At 34.5% G+C, this 22,932-nt stretch overlaps 2 protein-coding genes across 3 annotated transcripts in view; both read right to left on the minus strand.

The window, feature by feature from the left end:
* Positions 1-1,255: 1,255 nt before the first annotated feature.
* Positions 1,256-5,034, minus strand: LOC113001701 (glycine-rich RNA-binding protein 3, mitochondrial). 2 transcript variants are annotated; one of them, XM_026128610.2, is made up of 6 exons: positions 4,762-5,034; positions 4,508-4,548; positions 4,214-4,377; positions 3,987-4,086; positions 3,270-3,439; positions 1,256-2,073 (listed from the first exon to the last, which is right to left on the minus strand). In XM_026128610.2, the coding sequence occupies exons 1-6, from the start codon at positions 4,884-4,886 to the stop codon at positions 1,561-1,563; spliced, it is 1,113 nt and encodes a 370-aa protein (XP_025984395.1). In that variant the 5' UTR covers positions 4,887-5,034; the 3' UTR covers positions 1,256-1,560. The 2 variants fall into 2 exon arrangements, with proteins under 2 accessions (XP_025984395.1, XP_025984396.1); XM_026128611.2 differs by lacking the exon at positions 4,508-4,548 and having other exon boundaries at positions 4,762-5,009.
* Positions 5,035-6,971: 1,937 nt separating this feature from the next.
* LOC100778001 (nuclear pore complex protein GP210) overlaps positions 6,972-22,932 on the minus strand; it is a 34,114-nt gene continuing 18,153 nt past the window's right edge. Inside the window, exons 16-36 of the mRNA XM_026128612.2 lie at positions 22,694-22,753; positions 18,047-18,115; positions 17,658-17,804; positions 17,438-17,557; positions 16,786-16,905; positions 14,724-14,879; positions 14,579-14,641; positions 13,670-13,797; positions 12,836-13,247; positions 12,178-12,280; positions 11,974-12,086; positions 11,114-11,185; positions 10,119-10,194; positions 9,737-9,844; positions 9,447-9,588; positions 9,283-9,354; positions 8,985-9,198; positions 8,734-8,800; positions 8,362-8,453; positions 8,046-8,106; positions 6,972-7,725 (exon numbers count right to left, since the gene is read on the minus strand). Coding sequence (XP_025984397.1) covers positions 7,361-7,725; positions 8,046-8,106; positions 8,362-8,453; positions 8,734-8,800; positions 8,985-9,198; positions 9,283-9,354; positions 9,447-9,588; positions 9,737-9,844; positions 10,119-10,194; positions 11,114-11,185; positions 11,974-12,086; positions 12,178-12,280; positions 12,836-13,247; positions 13,670-13,797; positions 14,579-14,641; positions 14,724-14,879; positions 16,786-16,905; positions 17,438-17,557; positions 17,658-17,804; positions 18,047-18,115; positions 22,694-22,753 — 2,760 coding nt within the window. The 3' untranslated portion in view covers positions 6,972-7,360. The remainder of the gene's footprint in view (positions 7,726-8,045; positions 8,107-8,361; positions 8,454-8,733; positions 8,801-8,984; positions 9,199-9,282; positions 9,355-9,446; positions 9,589-9,736; positions 9,845-10,118; positions 10,195-11,113; positions 11,186-11,973; positions 12,087-12,177; positions 12,281-12,835; positions 13,248-13,669; positions 13,798-14,578; positions 14,642-14,723; positions 14,880-16,785; positions 16,906-17,437; positions 17,558-17,657; positions 17,805-18,046; positions 18,116-22,693; positions 22,754-22,932) is intronic.

Raw genomic sequence — 22,932 nt, forward strand, 5'->3', positions numbered from 1 at the left:
TATTGAAAAATCAAAATAAAAAGGGATTAAAATGCTTACCCGTCAAGCTTAAATAAAAGAAAACAATAAGTAAACTACTTAAATCAGAACAAAAGCTTAAAATGCTTACTGTCACTATCTCACAACATTTTTCTCGACCTTAGAAAATACAATCTATCAATCTAATGGTTAAAAGGCAAAAATGATAATTTAATATTATTTTTAATTAATAGCTAAAATTAGCATTGAATTTAAAAATAATTTCAATCTTTGTTTTAATATCATTAAATAATTTAATTAAATTTGTTAAGTTTAAGTTAATTAGAAATAATGTAATTAAATTTATTACTGATAATTTAGTCAGCTAAATTTAATTAGATGACATCAATGACTATTATAAAATTTAAGTATTTATCAAGGACTTGCTATTATTTAAAATTATTATTATTTGTGAAATATATTTTAATAAAATGAAAAGTATACTCGTATATATGCATAGTAATATATTTATTAATTTATGTTCTTAATTATTAATAAATAAATCATATTATGCCATTATTTTTTATAAATTTATTACTTTTAATTGTGAAATATATTAAAGTAACTAATTTAAAAAAAACCAGCAAACATAAAAATATAATATTTAATATGACTACTTAATATCTAAATTAACGTTTAATTATTGAAATCATATAATAACTAATATATTACACTTAAATATCAAAATTAGTTCTTATCATATAACAAATAACATTAATGTGAGCAATTAAACTGTAAATGCAATTGTTAAATACATATTATAACGTAAACGTTTCAATCAACAGACAATATTTGTTCAAGTCTCATATATATATATATATATATATATATATATATATATATTGAATACGAAATATTTGATCATTTCACTGCATAATTTTATTATTTATTAATTTAATGTAACAATGAAGTAATATGGCAAAAATTTGGTTAGGCAAAAATTGACCACAATATGTTCGGCCTATGATAAGGGTTTGAACGGGAAATAAAAGAACGAATGACTGTTCTATAGATTGATCTATCCTATGCAATGTTCAGCCCTACACAAAGAAAAGACACTCTGCTACGGCCCAATGATGTCACTGTTGGTTGCTTCGAGTACAAACAACACACTTTAACACATTTCTAACACTACTAGTTAAATAAGATGTGAGACACTTATATTTTATAATTTTGATAAAATTCAACTAATAGTGTTTAGAAAGTGTCTTTCTCATGTATAGAATAACAAACCAGCTTGGAGTAATTAAATCAAATAAATAAGAAAACATGGTAGTAAGAAGCATTACAAGCAACGATGATGAGACAGAGAATACAACCATTTGCAGCAGTTCTTACATAAATCAAAAAGCAGACTTCGGGGGAGGGGGAATAGAAAATTTGTTTGGACCTTCAAGAAATGGATGTTGTACTGGTAAATGAGAGTGACCTTGATAATTCTTTTTTTGAAAGAGAATATATAATCTAGTTGACGAACCAAACACAAACTAGCTTTGATGCTAGACATATTAGTCCTAGACTATAAATGCTTTGTTTGCAATCTTATCTTCCATAAGGATGATATCGACCAGCACTGTATCCTGCTCTACTGCTCCCATAGAAGGGGCCACCACTAGCCCCTCCATATCCACCTCCTAGGTTTCCATCATAGCCACTTTGGTAGGCACCACCACCGCCAGAAGAACCCCCACCTGCACCATATGCTCCATAATTCTCACTAGGACCGCCATACCCACCAAGATCATACCCTCTGCTAAAGTTTCCACCATAACGACCAGCATACCCGAGGGAGAGATCTCCTCTATACGGCCCCATCTCACCAGCATATCCTCCATACCCACCAAATTCACTTCCAAAGCCACCATAAGCACCACCCCTACCACCACCATAAGCACCACCTGACCTATACCCACCCCCCATTCCAAAGCTGCCACCAAATCCATCGTAAGTATCTCCATATCCACCACTGCTATATGAAGACCTAGAGTCGTTATGGCGCTTGGATGATGGAGGCGCTGAGCTTGGCTTCTTTGGTTCAGCTTTCTTGATTTCCACCTAGAAAGATGAGAAGGTTACTTTATTGATAAAAAAAATTGTATTTATGAAAAAAAACTCGAAATAGACAAAATAGTTGAAGTTTCTTGATATGTCAAATCGTAGAAATCAAATAACTATGTATGATGTAAAAAATGTTTGTGATTGACAAAGGTGCCAACCCATGGTGGTAGTGCAAACAGTTAGAACTAAGAAATACCACTTCGAAGTTGATAGATCAGGGAATCAGGCTAATGTACTAACTACTCCAGACAACATACTCTTGTAAATGCCATTGTATATCAGTAAAACTATACAAAATCCCTCCCCCCCCCCCCCCCCCCCCCCAAATGAAAGAGTAGATGGTGAATTTCCAATTAATAATTTGCTTGAACTTCCCATATATTTTTACTTTCCACTGTAGTGTCTATATACTAATAAAAAAGGTGATCTGAAGATTAACTGAAGTTGACTAAATCTATCCAAAAACCTATGCAACCTTATTGGACCCCAAGGAAAATGGTGGAAATTGTCACACAGAAAACTGAAATGCTACTTTTATAGTAGAGAACCTCCAATAACACAAGATTTCTAAAAGAATGCAGGAAAATGTCTCTTAATTCCAAGACAAAATGGATGAACTGCCCAAGAAATATCAGATCATTCCCCTTCTACTCCACTCACTCTCCCTCTATAACTACACTTCCCACTACTTTCCGTCACTCCCTCTCCCCAATTCCCATAAGCAACTCTCCTTCCTTTTTCCATGTGTCCCTTCTTTCTAGTGTAAACCATCAAAGGTATCAGCACATAACTGTTTTGATCAACCCACATTTTTTTATGTGGATTCTAACAAGAAACCCCACTCTACTACTCAAAGCAGTAACCATCACTAAAACACAGCTAAATATGATGTTATGGAACTATGGATTTGATATTTTTTGTGTTCAGTATATTGGAATTGGTACATTGAATTCAATAGGAAAGTCAGAGATCAGTATCCCTTGATTATTGACATTAAAGTATTGGTTAAGTTATTGATGATTCATGAGTTATATTCTTTGGACTTACAGCCAAGAAAATCTCAAATTTAAAAAATTAACCCTCAGGAGTTGGATGCCAATTGCACAAGTCAAACACTTTATTGCTCAATACCCTATATCTTCCAGGTAGAATAATGCAATGCATGTACTCATTTTGAATAAAAGATTCCTCACCTGAGATCCAGCAAAGTCAATTTTGTTTCCCATGGACAGCAGATCATCAACTGCTTCTTCAGAGTCAAATGTGATAAACCCAAAGCCACGAGATCGGTTGGTAGAGTGGTCCCGCATTATTTGGTGATCTTTAACTTCGCCATAGCGTGTAAAGAAGTCTCTAAATTCATCTGCACAAGTGCATCTCTGGATTAAAAACAATACCATCCAAAGAAAAATTTCCATTTTCGCCACAGCTATTCTATGATTTACTAGTTACTTTCGAAATCAAAAAATGATTTTAGGATCTAACAGCTAAAATTAATTTTAACAGAGCTCTAGAAGGAGAAAGGGAGTCATAATGAAAATAGTCAATTTACTTGCACACCATCATACAAACACAACATATCATTCGCATCAGCACAAATGCAAATTACATGTGGCCAAGTGATTCATAAGAATTTCTAGTAGAAGAAATCTTGATAGGTACAACACAATAACTTCAGGTACCTCTGTCCATGTACAATATTTGAGCTAACCTCTGACAGATCATAAACATTACTCTCATATATATGTAAAGCAGTATTCAAATCTAGGATCTGAAACTAAGATAGTTTATTATGCCCATACTGTCCTCATATTTTGGAGTTTGCTCTCTTAAGGTGCTGTAATGTGCCCCCCTTGTTGACACCTCGGAGTCAAGCAGCAAGGAATTAGCTAACTAAAGAGGCAACCTACCTTCAGTCACATTTGAAGGAATTCCACCTACAAAAATTTTCTTTGTCCTAAAATCCTTAGAGCCAACAGCTCCCCTCGGTATCGTCCGCTTAATCTCAACCTATATATGATGATCCCAAAACCATAAGATCCAGCAAAGTATCCATTCACTAATCACTATAATAAAAAAAAAAGTAACAAGACATCCTTAGCCAAGACATCATCAAATTCAAGTCAGAGTGTCATACTTGTTTGCCATTGATGATATGAGGATCCTCAATGACTTTATCGACCACAGAGGGATCCGCATACGTTATAAACCCAAATCCACGAGGCTGCCCAGTTTTCCTGTCCTTCATGATGACCGAATCCGTGATCTCACCATACTTACCAAAGTGCTTGATAAATTGGGCTGCAACACAAAGGAGTAAGTAAGAAACCAATGCAAAAAGCTACAAATCCGCACAATTAAGAGAAGGGATTGTCATCCCCTAATAATTACAATTATGATAATCATAAACTTAAACAAAGCAAGCACTAACCAATGGTCGTTTCTCTCGCTAAACCACCTATAAATATCTTTCTGCAAATTATGGGTCGAGTGCAATTAGAACCAAATCTAAGAACATTGTTATCATCTAATCTAAATAACCAAAAAAAAAAAAAAAACCTTTTTCTAGGAATTGCAAAAAAAGGGGGTTCTTTTCATAAGCTGCGTTTACCCAATTGCTCCAATTTCAGAATTTTCTGAGCAACCAAACGGAACTGAGAGAGAAAAGAGAAAGAGGAAAGTTACCCGGGACTGGCACCGTCGCCGGTGAGGGGTTGGGAATTGTGGGGTTCTTCTCTGTGGGAAAAGGGCGTAACGACGTCGTTATGTTCTGCGCCACCCACCACATGCTCGTTACCGGGTGATTCCATGGCTTACGAATTCAGAGAGAATGCGAAAGAGAAAGAGAAACCCTAGATATGATATTACTTCTTTGTTTATTTTTTTGTAAAACCCTTTTTATTTTATTTATTGTGAGTGGCTGATGTTGAGAACCAGACAAGACAATGGTCTTAGATTCCTTTGAGATTGTTATATATATATATATATATATATGTAATGGTGTTCATGGGCTGTACGTACATGTTCTATGGGCCTCCTGTGCTCTTCATTGGGTAATGCTAGGTGCACTCAGCGTTATTTTTTGTGCACCCAACATTTTACCTGAATGAATCAGTATGACTATACGGGTTAAGTTAATTTTTATGAGTCAAACAAATCATGTTTTAATAATTTATTAAATAGTTTGATTATGTTTACACCAAAAGAAAGTTGGCAAATGATACTTACACCTCTCCAATTTAATAAATGAATATATCTCTTCTTTCTTTATCTTTTCAACATTTTTTTTCCTAAATACCCTTTTAAGTTATTTCCAATTTTAAATTATCCTCTTTATTTTTCGAAAACAATTTTTTGTTCACTTATTTTATGTATCATCCACTCCTTTCCTTCGCTATTCATCCCTTACGTCACGATTCTGCCACTCACTCGTATTTTAATGCAGTTTATAATTTTTGGCACTTCATTTCATTGATTAATTTACATTTCATGTAAATATCTCATTCTACATTTCTTATCTAAACTTTTAACTCGTTTCCCACCGTAGATTTCACCCAAAACCGAGTTTGAATTGGGAAGCAACAAGTGGGTTCTTTTGAAACTTCCATTTTTAGTTTGGGGATGCCAACAAGCATTCCTTGTGTTGTGTATTTATTAAATTTTCCAACCAGACGTTGCAACTGCTAAGGACGTCTTGCAATAAGAGTTGCATTGCATTTTCAAATTTATATTAAGCTGGCATTGTTGTTGGTTGATTTAATTGATAAAATCTTATATAGCAATTATTGATACGAAAATATGATTCTACATTGACAGTTAAGGATAATAACAATTTTAGAGATATAATTAAATAGAAGTAACTATTTTCTATAAACATTACATAGCGTGTTCTAACTTTTAAAATATCATATTATTTCTCCTTTGTACAGTGGGAATTTTCATTATGATAACGAACCCTTACTATGATAATCCTCATACTAATCATGAATAAATTCCTTACACTAAAATTGTAATATCTTACCTATTGATTTTTTAAAAATATATTGATTATTTTTACAATATATTAGTTCATCTTAAAAGATATTGAAATGAAATAGAAAAATAGTATTAATATTACATTACAAATTTCGTGCCTTTTTCAGTAATTACACATTCAAAAGCACTTTTGACAACAACAAAAAACATTTAAATATAAATCATACTGTAGTAAACCTTTCTTTTTTAGTGAAACTGAAGTTTATAACATACTTTTTATTCAAAATTTTCATTTATAATCTTTAATCCAAACATGAATTGAATCCTCAATCCTGTACTTGACCAACAGTAGAACTACTAAGCAAATGAATTTAGTTTTTTTAAAGGGTAGCAAATGTGTTTTTATTTATACTTTTAATATTATAGATCTTGACTTTAACGTTTTAATTTTTCTTTTCACAAGATTGTGTTGTTTTCTATTTTTTTTTTTTTTTGCATACTGTAGTGAGTGAAATAAAAATAAATTATTGATATAATAATTTATTTCTTTATTTCCCTAAAATTATATTTATACTAATATATTTTGGTTTATATTTATTAAGTAATTATTTTTGTATTTCTAGTTACTAGTTCATTAATAAGTATAATTTGTATTTATTAATAAATTAAAAGTATAACCATAGTAGAAACATTACACATTTTCAACATATTTTTTCTTCCCACTCAATTTTATGTTTATAATAAAATAGTGTGAAAGGGCATAAAATAAATAAAATAGTGTTTTTATAATAGAGATAATACGAAAATCAAAAAGTTATAAATCATTTTGTTCTACCTTTTTTCAATAAATGGAATATAGGATCTTTATTCCATTTCATTGTAAAACATCGAAATAAGAAAATGACATTTTTAATCCATTCTATTCTAATTCATTTTACTCTATTATATTACAATCCCCTATTCAATTCTCCATCACAAATACAAATATAGGCTTACATTTTACAAGTTATATTGCATTACCATCATTTCAAAAGAAGTTAGTTGGTGGAGCGATTACAAACACACCTGCATGGTAATGCAACTACTGCACTAACCTAACTACGAGACAAATACACCTGCATGGTAATGTGATCCACGAAGAGTGATGGCGTATATGCCTAAATTTACACAAGTAGATGTAGATAACAAAATTGTCAGGTCGAAAATCATTCAACAATAGTGAGTGCAAGTGAGGCCATTATCCGTTGTCAGCCTCAAAAGGGAGAGTAGTGGCAGGTATCAAGCATTGTACCATTGATAAGCTCTGAGTCTAAAACGTGTTCTGTGGATTAATCCTTCTTCTCCCTTCTCGCTTATAATATGGAGTTTCATCGATCGTTTTCCTTACATAGTCTACAAATGGTTGAGGTGTTCGAGGAGAGGAGTCATTTACAACAGATGATGGGGTGCTTCTGTCAGGAGTTGTGGGCGCTGCAATGCTTGGAGTAGTAGTAACTGAAGAACTTGTTTGCTGAGATCTCTCTGGTCTGTCCAAGAAACGTGTGATGATAGCAATTGATAAAATCAACAGCAGCAAATACCCCAGGATGCTTGCCCAGAAGGCCTTATTTATGGTTACGCTGGATGATGCTGTTTCCTCGGGTTCATGGTTGATGTCTATCTCCACACTCTGGCCTGTAAAACAGGTAAAAGAAAGATTAAACTGGTAAACTCCAACAGACACTTAAACCTTGTTTAGATAAACTTCTGTACAAGTACTTGAACTGAAAAAAAAAAATGAAATAAGTTTATCCCATAGGTTAAGTTTAACATATGCATAAGCTAATTTTAACTTATGGAGAAGATTTTTTAATTTTTTCTTCTTATTTTCTTCTCCTAGAAGTGTTTCTAGAGAAGTTTTATCCAAACATGCCTAAGTCTTTTCCCTTTTTAAATAAAAAACAATTTATAAAGTGCTGAAAATCAAGTCATATTAAGCTTCAGGAATATGTAACCATTAGCTGGGAGAGTGATGATGATTCTATCTTTGAATCTCTTGGCTTTAAGCAATTTGACCTGGAGACATGAACAAAAAAAATTCAATAGGAATATATTTTAAATCCAAAATCAGAACATTTATTGCATGTCAAGTAATGAGACTAGTTCACAGGATAATTGTGCAACTTTTCAGGTGATATTTTAGCTTCGGGTTGCAACACAAAGAAATGCAAGGCTCATGGAGAATGCATCTCACCTAACTAGAGAAAAAAAATCGGCTACCCTGCAATAATTTAGATTTGAGCAACAATGAAACCCGTTGAAAATACTCACCTCATACCGTGCAAACCCTCGAATGCCAAAATCTTCTTTATGGATGAGACTGATCATAATCAAGTCTCGGTGATGCCAGTGAATTTCAACATCTATAATAAAACAGCCAACAGATTTAACCTTACATAGGGTAGAAGACAGTAATGAAATATTTGTATTTTGTAGCAACTATGCTCTCAACAATAAGTGAAGATGATAGCTAGGAATATTTCCATGAGACCCATCAGAATGATTCACATCACCCGCCAATCCACATCAATATTTTTATAAAGGAAGAAGTAGAAAGGGGAACTTCTGACTAAAATATGGATAATCAATCAACAAAATGAGGTAATCACATAGGAAAAAAAAAATAAAGATACGCCAACTTACCAGTATTTCCCAAGACAGTAATGCAAGTTTTGTTAGAGCCTGGCGTCAAATTCAGCTGCATCGAATTCTGAGCGGGGAAAAAGAACATTTTTAACATCATAAACTAAATTTTTATACTTTGTTTAGCAATCAGATTTTGAGGGGTTCCACTGAATTTGCAATTTGGCACATCACAAAAATAAACAACTCATTCTGATATGTACTTTCAAGCAAAGAAACGCGAGAGAATTTGCTATGTTATTATGTCATACCTTGCTCATCTCCATTATAGAAAATCCTCCAATAAAAAGTGCTGAAGCAGATCCAGAAACATGTTCGTGTTCAAGGGAAGCAGAAATGGAGAGTGATACATCTGGCCTCATGCCTTCTAACTTAGGTACTGAGTGCACCAAATGCTCTGGTGAGTAAGGGAAAAATAAGCAATATGAGTTGCCAGAGTCCTGATCCAGCCATGGCTTCACATACCTTCAGTGAATGAACATAGAAGTTAAATCTAAGAATGAATTGATCATTGAAGGAATCCTGAGAGAAATGAATAAAGATCTATACCCCACAAATAGTGGATCTACTCTACAATTGAATAAAATTCTCTTCTTTTCTCCAGGTGCACCAAGGGATTCACTGTAGGAATTACAATTACAATTCAGTCAGAAATGTAGTTAAAGGTTGATGACATTCAAACCAAGTTAAACTCAGGTGTTATTATTACAAACCTGAATTTCACGGAGAAGTTGTATCCTTTTGAAGGGTACGGGACATTAGTTAACGTCTCTTTTGGAGCATTCACAAAAATATAATTTCCTTTCAACACTGTAATTGTTGTTTGTAGTCTCAATCTTCCGTAATGGAAAGATACTGTTCATAATAACATTTAATTAATAACATTTCAATGAGGTAGATGTATAATTAATAATTTACTATTAATAATTGTTTATAAAGCAAAACTCCAGACAATGACAATTAAAAAGTTCATTTTCTGTACTTAAATATTGCTATTCAGTACCTTGTGCTGAACCTTCCCCAATAGCTTTGGCCATCCCAGATAATGTATCAACTGATATTACACTTCCATTTGTGGTAAACCACTGTCCAGAAATTGTATCACTCAAACCTGAAACTTAAAGATAGAATATCATCCGCGAAGAATTTGGTAAAAAAAGAAAAAGATTAAACACTCTGATCAAACTCGTTCAAGAATTGAAAATAACTCTACTACCGTGCCAGGTTAACAAAGCAACTCTCCCAAAATTTTAATGTTAGATGAAGGTAAATGAATGGCTTCATTACATCTTTAACAAATAAATTTTATAAAAAGAAAATTGCTCATGAGATGGAAGACAATATTAGAAAAATAAATTAACAGCAACCATTCAAAATGGCCATACCTTTTATGCTTAGGTTAAGAGGACTTCCTATGTGAAGAACTGGATTTTGAGGATATATATGGGCACCCACTCTAATCTGCAAAAGAAATCAATAATGAGAAAAAAAAAAACAGATTCAGATAGTGGAAGAGAATAGAGGAAGTGGGAATGCAAGATGAATGAATAGGAAGAATATTGAACATATGGTGTGTAACTTCCACAAAGGGAGAATTCATCAGGTAGCAATGAGAAATCAATTGCAAAAATGCATATAGCAGGTATAAGCTCCAGTGTTCAGTTTGATTCTGTAGTCGTTAATCATTATCACTTACATATACTTTCAGAAGCCTGCCTATCAATTTATCTTTATATATTTAAAAGGCGATTTTTTTTTCATGTAGTTGATATATTTTGTTTCTTATTTCCGACAATATGTGAACAAAATGGGGACAACAACAAAATCTAGTTCTTACCAAAGGAATATGAAAACTGTTGATATGATGGGGATTTAGGTATCAAAGGAGGAAAAGGATACATTGAAATTGATATTAACTTGATATATGACATGTTGCATGTGTAAGAAATACAAAACACTAATCCCTAATTCCCTATTTACACTTATATTAGACTTTTATTTCTGATTAAATAAGCAATTAAGTCATGAGATAATAAGGAAATATAGGGGCTTTTAACTCTCTTTTTCTTTTTTCAATAATATTTTTTAAGATAATTTGAAAAGCTGTTTATGAAAACAAAAGAAAGAAAAAATAAGCTTGTTTACATGATTTTGAAAACAGACTCAGACATACAGGATTAACTAGGTTCTGAAAAGGAAAATCACCTTAAACAAAATTATAAGCCTGTTTAGGTGTATCAGGCATCAGCATGAAATTATTTCCATATTTTCATTAAAATATAGGTTCCAAAAATTTAGCATACAGCATAAGAGATCAAGATATGTATGTAGAACAGTAAATTACTTAGTGCAGATTTTAGGAAAAAAAGGCAATACTTACCAGCACATAATCTGATTTTTGCAGATCTTCACTAATTGCTACACGCACAAGAGCTTTACCATGCTGAATTGCCTTCAACCATCAAAAGACAGTACAAGAATTCCATTAATTTACTTAGCTGAGCAAAGCAATTCCACAGATAGTAAACTAAATGAAAATACCAGGCATTACAAATCTGTGTAGACTCTAAACAAATATAGTTTGTTCTAAAGGCACTCATAGATAGGCTCTCTTTTTCTCTATTTGGTAGAGGTGAAATACAAGAGAACGAAATAAGAGGAGAGAAAGATAAATAGCTGAGAAAGGAAAAACTCTCCTTGTTTGGCAGGAGAGAAATAAAAAGATAGCGGGACCCACCACTTTTTGTTTTCTTGTCTCATGGATAGAAAAGGAGAGAGGAGCAATCTTTTGCATCTTTCCTGAAATACCTTTATATCTATATATAACTTCATATTTTTAATAGGAACATAATTGTCTTTTTAATAAAAATTCATTTTCTTTCTCTCCACTTTCTTTCATATTTCTCCTGTACCAAACAACCCTTCAAATCTACTCTTTTACGCACTACTTTCTTTCAATCTTCTCTCTTTTCATTTTCTTTCCCAAACCGAACAAAGCATTCAAGTTGAATCACAGGGATGAACAAAGTGCATTAGTTAAGCCTGATCTTGATAACACCATGCAGGCTTGGCTTCATTAGAGACCAAAGTCCCATGAGACACTTTTGAAGAAAAAGAAAAACCATAGTTCCAAAAATCTACGATTGTGCCAGCTGCAGGTTCTTGTGCAGCTTGTTGGTCAAAATAAAAAGAACAAGGCCACCAAGAAAAAATAATTTCTAATAAAAGCCATCAACAAACCTTGATATGGACATTGCCTTTTCCATCAGCTGTTTTGTTTACGCAGAGAACATCAGGGTAGTTAGTTTCAGCATAAAAAGGTACTGCATTGTATGCTTCATGGAAAGGATTTCCTGTTGAATCACAGTAAGACACAATAAAAGATGACTACTTTTCAGTTTGAAAGATCCTGTATGTGATTCATTATCAAGGGGGCATAGATACCTAGAGCATCATAAAAGCTTGTTGGAAGATCAAGTTCTGCACCAACGGCAAGGTTAATTATATTGAGCAGAACCTCCTTACTGGCTATTCTAATTTGAGTCACCTGATCATATTAAAGAAATTTATGATGTGAATTACAATTTCCAAACAAATAACATACATCCAGAATGCAAATTACATGGTTAATAAAATAGGTATACTTATTTTTCTGATAGAGAGAGGCAGCAAGACGAAGGAGAGGCAAATGCATAGATTGGATGGTTTATGGATTGGCCATTATGAATGAACCAGAAAAAAACCATAAAGAAATCATTTATGATCCATTAAAAAAGTATTAAAAAATCCAATCCATCAATGAATCGTTCGATAAATAAATATTCAGTGCATCTATTAGAGATTACTCTCTTTCTCTCTCTCTTTGAATACTTACCTCCCTCTTTAAAATTCCTTAAAATCAATGTGTTTTACTATGGACAATACAGGTTTAAAATCATTTAATATTCTTTCAAAACAACAGTCAATAGTTCACATCAACACCTGTAAAACAGAGACAGCTCTAGCAGAAACAAGCATGCCCTAAGGCTGGAAAGTTGTACTCTTATATGAGTGCCAAAAAGTGGCTCCAAATAAACAGTGAGTGAAAGATTAAATTCCATACCTCAGCAACCTTGACACAAGAAGCAATCTCTGTTCTTCCAGTTGTACGATCTTTAGCTTGAATGCAAGCAAGATTGTTACTTTTGGTTGTTTTAATTCTATCCGCATCAATGAATATAGCATCTTTTTGCAGAGCTTCATTTTTCTCCAAACTTCTCAATAAAGAATAGCTAATGGTTCCTCTGCGATTCCGACTATCATTCTGAGAATGGGATTCTGATGATGAAGGCAAAGGGCTTGTCATTGTATAATAGGGAGGAAGAATCCAGGTTATGGGGACTCCCAAAGCCAGGGGAAGATCAGGAATCACTGTAACTGATAAAGATGAACTGTAAAACCTTGACTGTGTCCTTGACCCAGAAGTTGAAAGTTCACATGAGAAAGAGACAGCAACATTGGTCTTGCCTGCAGATCTGAAAAAACAATAACATTTGGAACTGAATCACAGATTCCTCAACTTTATTAAATTTTTTATAATAACTTCAACATTGACATGTTGTCAATTCTGTGTACACTTTAACACTACTCTTACAAGGAACTAATTTCAGTGACATCCAAGAAGAAAAAAAACTACAGAAACCAACATAAATCTTGAAAAGACTCTGCGCCAATGATACATGATAGCTGGAAGCATAAAGGACCATATTTAAGAATTAGATAAGAAAAGAAAAGTGAAAAAGATTTAGACATACAGTTATGATACTGTGGGAGCAATTATAATATATCCAAAATACTAAAGTACTTACTAGAGTAAGAATACTATTCTTACTCTAATAGTACTATTACACATTTTACATGATATTATTCTTAACAAGAATGTTGCATTACTTAATACCTTCCATACAAGACATTAATAAAACCAAGGTCATTGTCATCAAAATAACTATTAACTTGACTTCCTGCTGAAGCAGTCAACTGGATACTATCCTCATGCAAGGTCTCTGCCACCTTGAAGCTCAATACCTAAAGAAACAAAGACAAAATTCTTTAGCCTACCTTAGAGTATGATTTTCTTAGGAGAAAATTGGCTGACCGAAAAAATACGAAGTGCAAGGACACAGACAGATTTCTCTCTTGAATTGACAGTTCTTTTGGTGGGGGGGGATTGGAAGGTCATGCTTGTGCATTCATGCAGTTTATTTCCCCCTGGAAAATGTTTTAGTATCTTTTTGGCATGATATAATTTCTGGGGTGTTGAAAGTTAAAGTTTCAGCCAATTTTGTTAACTATAGTAACTGATACATTAACTTTGGTAGCAGGCTTAGTTAAGGTTGAGATATGCGGATAGAGTTGAGTATTATGATAGACTCGGTTGATAATTGTGGAGATAAGGAAAACAATTGTGACAGCTTGGTGATAAATGCAAGGCAGATAATCAGATAGTTGATAATTAGCAGTTCCATTACTAGCAGCACAAGTTTTGTGTAGTTTGCAATACTCCATTTCAGTGGTCTATACATAATTTCATAGGAACACTCAGATACAACAAAGACGAGTTTCAGGAGGAGTTGTAAGAGCTATCTTTTGAATCAGTTGTTTCTTTACTATTTAGACCACAACACACTTTCCTTCTGATTCAAATGTATCTTTCTTAGTATTTTCTTATTTGTAAAATGACTATTATGGTATTTTGATTTCTAGGAGTATAACTTTTGTGTACGGTGTGTACTTGAGTTGTGCTGCTATGTTGGTCTTCCTTAATGCATTTTGAAATGAAAAGATAAATTTCAAGATAAAGCCAAACCTTTTCATCTTCAATACTCCACTGGTAATTTTTACATAGCTCATAGAAAGAAGACAAAGTTCCCTGGAAAAACCAATCAATATTAGGATTTGAAATACAATAATAAATAAATGAATGGAGACTTTATCTTGATTTTAACTGTCACCTCAGGAAATAACGGATAAATTGGCAATTTGCGGCCAATCCCAAGTTGTTCACTCTGTACATGCAATGTGACAGTAGATGGAACTCCCACCCTTAAAAAACTCCGTGCTTCACAAATCACAGTATTACCATTTGCAAAGACACTAGCAATAATTGTCTGACAATAGTAATATATTCTCGGATTAGACAAATATCTTACCCACCAGATATGCTTAAATGTAAAAAGCATAACCCACAAACTCTTAAAGAAATAAATATAAATGTTTTATTTGAAGCAAACAATTGAAATAATTAAAGCATGTGTTCCATCAAAAATGATTAAAAGAAGGAAAAGGCAAGAGTACATGGGAAGATTTATAATATATATTGAGAAAAATCCAAGTCCCACATTGGCTAGAGATAAAACCAAGATAAAATATATAAGTGGGGAGCAACCTCACCCCATGAGCTAGCTTTTGGGGTTGAGTTAGGCCCCAAACTACCTTCTAAGATGGTATCAGAGCCTATCCTAGTTCCATTAAATGGGCACCCACCCTATTATCCATTTACCAGGCCCAAAAGTGTGTGGGTGTGAGGGGATGTATTGAAAAAAATTCAAGTCCAACATCGACTAGAGATAAGGCCAAGATAGAGAATATAAGTGAGGGACCAACCCTCCCTATGAAGAAACCCAGATTGGTTATTTCAGACAATAAATCAGAAAAACCCTAAGCTTCAATGCAATTGGTTACTTTTCTTCAATGTTGCTTCCTTTTGTGCATTTGCTTTCCATTTGTGCCGCAAGACAGCTAGAGTGTAAAAACCACTATAATGCAGTCAACTCTCAGACTTCATGACTATGCTTCTGAGTCAGTTGACTCTTAATGTTAATATTTATGAGTGACTCATATTTTGTCTTATGAATTACTGACCTTACTATGAGAAATACTGATTCTTTGAAAATAAATTGATTAAACAGGTAGTCAGGATCAACCTTTAGTAAACTAAACAGGTTAAGTGTGGCATGGGCATATTGAATTTGTACTGTTTAATGAAGAGTTAAACAGGAACAGTCAAGGTCAATCCTGTAATAGAAGAGTAATGCCCTGGTAGAGAAAACATGACATGCTTACGAATGGGTAGTGAGATCAAGAAATTTATGTAGTATGCCTATCACAACAACTTGATTTGACCTGCCAAATTGCATTGACACCCATTCAAAAACACACCATTGGCTGAGCTCCACTAAAATACCATTAAAACAAGTCTATCCCATAGGAATTGGGTGGCAAAGAAATTTTCATAAAGTTCTGTCATCAAGCTGCGACCTCCAAGCAAATGCACTACACAATTATAAAATATAGCTCATAACAACAAAAGTTCCCTTCTTGGTCTTAACATCTATATAATTGTTCCAAGCTTGCAAGAAAAACTCAAAGCTTTCAACAAACTATAAAACGCATTTTCGATAAATGAGAATACCACTAAGATGAAGAGAATTATTTACAAAGGATTTGATGGATGATAAATCCTTCTCAAAGTAAGAGAAAAAAACAAGTAAACAAAAAAGAAACTATAAGCATTAACAAATGTGTAAAGCAGCCCAATCCCCCAAGATATCCAATAGGGAAAGAAAAGAAAAGCTTTCTCGCAACAGTCCACACAATAGTACAACATAAAAGAAAAAGGAAACAAAACAATTTTTATTTGCCAAAGAGCCCCGTAACTGGCACCCCTTCATGTGAAAGTCTATAAAATGTTAACAAAGCATAAGCTTAAGATTGTGCTGTTGAAAACTGACCTTTACCTGCTTAATTTTTATGATATTGAAGGCGGCATAAGTTATGTTATATTAGCAAGTTGTCAGTCCTAGTAACATGGCCACTTATATAACAACAAAAACACAATTGTATTCAGCCAAGTACACAATCTATCTTGCGTAGATGTATTAAAGCACGTGGCTAGTGCTAATAACATTGCATATGCATGAATGTCCATATTTGATAACAAATTAGAAATAAAAATAGCTGAACAAAATAACTAAATAAGGGAATATTAAATCTGAGCAGGATTTCACATCTTACAGTGTTACCAATAGAACTTGCTAAGAGCCGTCCAGAATATCTATCAATACTCGCAATTTTATCATTGTCAATTTCATACTCAACATGAACACCCAGAGTTGGGCCTCCTTCCATGGTAAGCTACACAAATAAATATAATAGCATGGTGTCATCATAAAACCAAGAAAATAGGAGAAAACAATGGTGTAAACTTCACACCAGCCAAGAAAAACAATCACAAAAGAAAATGCTAAAAGATGTAGAAAATAGAAAGGTATGGAAAAGAGACTCGTGAACAAAAACTAAATTATTTTACTTGGCTTTTCTGGACTTGCTCATGAACAAGGTATTATAGGCTCCTTAAATGATTTTAGATTCTATCCAATTAAGCAAACCTTGACAAATAATAAACTTTAGGTGACTGCTTGGAAATACAAAGATGCAATTAACTTAGTATACACATGAATCCTGAACCTAGAAATAAACAGATGAATCTAGATATATCAAACAAATTGTGAGCAATTATTTTTCAAAAAGAAAAAATCAACTGTCATTTCCAACTGAAAAGTAAAACAAAAATCAAACAGAAGAATTTAGTATGAATTTCTTTCAAAGTTCGCATTCTCAAGTCAAACTTGTAACAAAGAAACAGCACTTGTACTTTAGAACTTACCACATATGATGCACCAGGTAGTAGGAAAATATCGTGAGGGTGTATTCTTGGGGCTGCATAAACTTCTACCTTAATGGCTTGACTTTGTATTACATGTCCCAAATGTTGTATAGCACTGACCTGGTTTCAATAAATTGTAACTAAGCTTCTCGAGTTTTCAAAAGTCTATAGAAATTTGACTGAGATGAAGATCAAGATAACAGGTCAACGATAGACTTACATAAAGGGTTGTAATTCCAAGATGTCTCCCCTTTATTTTAAAACTTGGTGCATTAACATGTCCACCAACAAGACTTGAGAAGTCTTCAGTATCCACCAGCTCAATTATACTATCTTCAACATGTACATGAAGATTCATGTAAACAAACTGCACAACAGTTTCCAAATCAACAAATTGCCACTTAAAATAGTAAAACCTCATATATCATGTTCCTACTTCCTATGGGTGAATATCCAAAATGACCAAGAAAATGTAAAAGATAACAGTCTCATTGAACATATTCAAGGCAGTACAGTTACAACTATGTCACACAAGATCATATTACACCAGAGCAAACACAAGAAACTGGAGTGTGGTTCCTAAAATTAAATAGGGAAAACAATTCAAACCTGAGAAGCATGAAAATTATTTCCACCATTAGTACCAGCCAATAAGTCAATAGTTTGCAAACTTCCTTCCTGCAAAGATCAGAATAGCATATCATGAAGGAAAAATTCTAGGTTGGACAGATATCAACTTAGAAATTTAAAAATGACAAAGAAAAGAGCAAAAGGCAGCATGCCAGATCATTATAGAATGTTGGAGCAACTAGCAAAAACACTTTGGCATTTAAAGGGTGACTTATTCAGTTCGAGCTTGTGCTCAACCTCAAATGGTTTTCTACCACCAGTGAGCACACCATTTTCCTCTTTATTAGAGACTAGTTAATGATATATGTGCTTATTAGATCATTCTGTATTATTGGGTTGGACTATCTTTCTAGTTCTTTCTGATCTATATTTTTAAGTATATATTTTTTCCTCTTTATTAGAGACTAGTTAATGATATGTGTGCTTATTAGATTATTGTGTAGTATTGGGTTGGACCATCTTTCTTGTTCCTTCTTATCAATATTTTTAAGTACAAAATATAGATGTAAGGAGATTAACAACATTGAATTGGTCATTCCAATTCATAAACTCCTCTCAGGCAAGTGGCAAGGGACTACTATTGAAATCATCATTTCTTTAGAGTAACTATGTGTTCTGGTGAAGTTCCAGTTGGAATAAGAAAAAAATCAAGTATGTGATGTTACAGAATAAAACATAAAATCTCGAGAATTTAAGATTTATAATTTCATGCATGGACCTAATCTAATTTATGAATTCAATTATCCTTTTGCTCTCCAACCTCCCACCCCCCAAAAAAAGATTTAGATGAAGTTTGGCCATGACTTATCTAAATACCATCTAGAATTTTTCATCTGGAAACTCTTGAGAAAGTATTCCTTCCTTCTCACCACTGAAAGGAAATTTATGTAGAATGCAACAAACAAGGTTTCCATACATAGGAATCAATCACGCTTTCCTATATATGAAAGCATTCATAATTAGAGAGAGAATGTGTAGAGAGAGAGAGAGAGAGAGAGTGGGTGAGAGAGAGTTAGGACTAGAAGAGAGAAGAAAGCGTGCAACACACAGAGATTGAGAGTGGATCCCCATCGGAACAAGGTTGGGAACAGAAATGGACAATGACAAATCTACGATCGAGCTAATTGGAGAGGCCAGAAAGACAACATCGTTCTACTTCACCCAATTCCCTAAGGATGCGACGGAGCAAGAACTATGGCACCATTTCAAAAAGTTTGGTGATGTACAGGAGGTTTTCATATCCAGACAACGAAACAAGATGGGTAGAAGATATGGTTTTGCTAGATTTAAAGGGGTGGAGGATAAGCACAGTCTAGAAAAGAAATTAGACAATATCATCTTTGGTGGGCTGAAGATGTATGTCAACATCCCAAAATATGGGAGAGTCAGGGCTGAACAGACAATACCAGAAGCTAAACGAGTAGAAGGGAATGAGCAAAAGGAAATGGAGGCACCCTCTCGAAGACACTCACTCCCGAGAATGAATCAAGGGTCGTATGCGGAGGTCGTGGCTAGGAACAATAGACGCTCAGTTCCAAGGGGAATACTAGGTAGCCAAAACCATAGCCGTGAAGGATCATGGTCTTCGGTGTATCTTGACATACCGACAACAGGGAACAAATGGTTCAATGATGCGTGGGTGGGAAGACTAAAATCTGGCCATGTTCGACAAAGTTGAAGACAATTTACTTTGGGACATCGGAGCTAACATATTGCCAAATTACATGGGAGACGATATGGTCCTGCTACTAGACCTCACGGACGACAGAGCTCAGCAGATGATGGAAGAAGAAATAGAAGGAGGGGCCTCTCCGTTCCACTCACTTGAAAAGTGGAACCCGACCCAGGTAGATTGCAAGAAAGATTGTGTTCTCACTTGACTTCATTCAAGGAAGTAATGGAATTTATTATGTTTGATGAAGTTGATTCAATGTGAAACAGTGCTAAGGACTGGAATTATGTATGGACCCATCAAATCTTGAATTGTAGGAGAGTCTAGCTGTTCTTGTGGGATTGGGCTTGTGTTGCTACTTTGTCCAAAATGCATTAGGCAATGTGAACTTTATGCACTACAAGCTTATATACCCTTTATCATAGATGAGACCCAATCTGAGTTCATTGAGGGAAGACATCTATTACATAGTGTTCTCATTGCGAATGAGGTGATTGAAAAGGCCAAAAGGAACAACAAATCGTGCCTTGTATTCAAAGTAGATTACAAGAAGGCATATGATTCGGTTTCTTGGAATTTTTATTATACATGCTGGAAAGAACAGGTTTCAGCTCTAAATGGGTCAAATGGATTGAGGAGTGTTTGAAATCAGCATCCGTCTCAGTTTTAGTGAATGGGAGTCTCTCGGCTGAGTTCCTCCCCCAAAAGAGTCTTAGGCAAGGGGACCCATTAGCTCCCTTCCTGTTTAATGTGGTGGCTGAAGGTCTGAATGGGTTGATAAGGAGAGCTAAGGAAGAAAACCTGTATAAGGGTTTCCAAGTAGGCATCAATAATGTGAATATTAGCATCCTACAGTACGCCGACGACACAATCTTTTTTCGGGAGACAATCATGGAGAATGTTACAGCAATCAAAACTATCCTAAGGACGTTTGAACTTGCCTCAGGCCTAAAAATCAACGTTGCAAAGAGCTGTTTTGGAGTTTTTGGTCAATCACAACAATGGAAGCAACAGGGAGCCAAATATCTGAACTGCAGATTGTTGGCTCTTCCTTTAGTTTACCTAGGAATACCAATAGGGGCAAACCCGAGGCGAGGGCAGATGTGAGATCCTATCATCCTCAAATGTGAGAGAAAGTTAGCAAAGTGAAAACAGAGACACATATCCTTGGAGGAGAGAGTGACACTAATACAGTTAGTGCTAACATTGATCCCTATTTACTTCTTTTTTCTTTTCAGGGTACCTAAATCAGTGGCGGATAAGTTGGTGAGATTGCAGCGTAGATTTCTATGGGGAGGCGGACCCGACCAAAACAAGATTGCATGGGTCAGGTGGGAGACAGTGTGTCTACCAAAAAAAATGGTGGTTTGGGCATTAAGGACATCAACAACTTTAACCTTGCATTGCTCGGAAAATGGAGGTGGAATCTCATGCAACACAAAGGAGAACTATGGGCTAGAGTAGTGGAATCCAAATATGAAGGATGGCGGGGTTTGTTTGAAGCAGATAGAGTAGGACCTGAATCAGTATGGTGGAGAGATTTAAAAAGGGCCCTCGTTCATACACAATAGGGGCAGCTTATTCAAAATGGCCTGAAGTGGAAGGTAGGCAGCGGAGATAAAATCAAATTCTAGGAGGATAGATGGATATGTGGGGAGGAGTCAATGGCAAAAAAATTTCCTAGACTTTATTTGATTTCCTTACAGCAGCATCAGGTCATCCAACAGATGGGAAGCCACAAGGATAATGGATGGGAGTGGAATTTTACCTGGAGAAGGCCGCTGTTTGACAATGAAATTGACTAGGCTGTCAATTTTCTAAATGAGATTCAACATAAGGTCATTCAGCAATAAGGATCTGATGGGTGGGAGTGAATTGGAGACCCAAAAGGCCAATATTCAGCACACAATGCCTATAACATGCTAACAGAGGGATCAGCAGCTGGAAGCCAGGAGGATTGCTTCGACAAATTATGGAGTATAAAGGTTCCAAGCAGAATAGCAGTCTTTGCATGGAAGCTAATTAGAGATAGACTACCCACAAGACAGAATCTGCAGCGGAGACAAGTGCAGTTCACAGAAATGTTATGCCCTTTCTGCAGAAACAAAGAGGAGGATGCAGCCCATTTATTCCTTCACTGCAGCAAAATCCAACCTATTTGATGGGAAACTATGTCATGGCTGAATTTAAAAGGTGTTGTCCCCCTCACCCCAAAACAGCATTTCCTCCAACATATAGATGTTCAGGCTGATGGTGTTAGGATTAAGAGGTGGCAATGCTGGTGGCTGGCCTTAACATGGTCCATTTGGAAGCTCAGGAACAGCATAATGTTCTCTAATGCAACTTGCAATGCTAATAAACTATTTGAAGATGCAACATTCCTTCTTTGAACTTGGCTTAAGAGCTTTGAGAAAGACTTCACTATCCACTTTAACCAATGGTCCAGTAGCATTTGACAGGGTTTTCTGTACCAGTAGAGGATGGAACATTGTGGCTACTAAATGTAAATTTCATCTATATCCATAGAATGGTTCTCTCTCAGACTATGTATGTTTGATTATGGAACCATTTGTATGGTACTCATATTGCTGTATTCTAGTAACTCTGGTACTCCCTTCTATATTTATAAAATATTATCTTTACTGATAAAAAAAAAAAAAACATTTCTTCTTGTCCAACCAATGTCAGACTTGTTATTTCTTCATTTTCAAACATGAATAATGATCAATATGGGAAATGGTGGATTAAATTCAAATATATATTTTATTATAAAATTTTGATAGAAATCAGGTTTAAACTTTGAACAGGCTTTAAAGGTGTTATTCAGCTTTGTTTTGGTCTTTTCTAATCTTTTTTAGTGAAACCATTTTGTGTGGGGTACATGTCTATCCAAGAAAATCTCGTGTATAAGACATTTAAGACCAAACAACAAAAACATTATGGAAAAGACGTACCATCAGGCTAATCTCTGCTCCTGATATGATCTTGATCCACTCTATATCTGCAACTTGAACCTGGAATATTTAAATATTATAAGCATCTAGCATTAAATGTCAGCACTACAAAATCACACACTATGAACCAATATGTAATTATAACTTTTTCCTATGCAAAATAGTAAGTACAAAAGGGAAATGATATTTCATATTTCTATTAAGTACAAAATGTGTACACCAAACCAATTAAGAGATTT

Source organism: Glycine max, chromosome 5, assembly GCF_000004515.6.
Source record: "Glycine max cultivar Williams 82 chromosome 5, Glycine_max_v4.0, whole genome shotgun sequence".
NCBI classification, from domain to species: Eukaryota; Viridiplantae; Streptophyta; class Magnoliopsida; order Fabales; family Fabaceae; genus Glycine; species Glycine max.

Bases quoted from the DNA above. Each gene is read 5' to 3' on its own strand.
- LOC113001701 (XM_026128610.2), bottom strand. From the start codon at position 4,886: ATGGAATCACCCGGTAACGAGCATGTGGTGGGTGGCGCAGAACATAAC. The intron at 4,549-4,761 runs GTAACTTTCCTC...CATAATTTGCAG, and splicing joins GGCGACGGTGCCAGTCCCGG to AAAGATATTTATAGGTGGTT. The intron at 3,440-3,986 runs GTAGGTTGCCTC...GCACTTGTGCAG, and splicing joins TCCTTCAAATGTGACTGAAG to ATGAATTTAGAGACTTCTTT.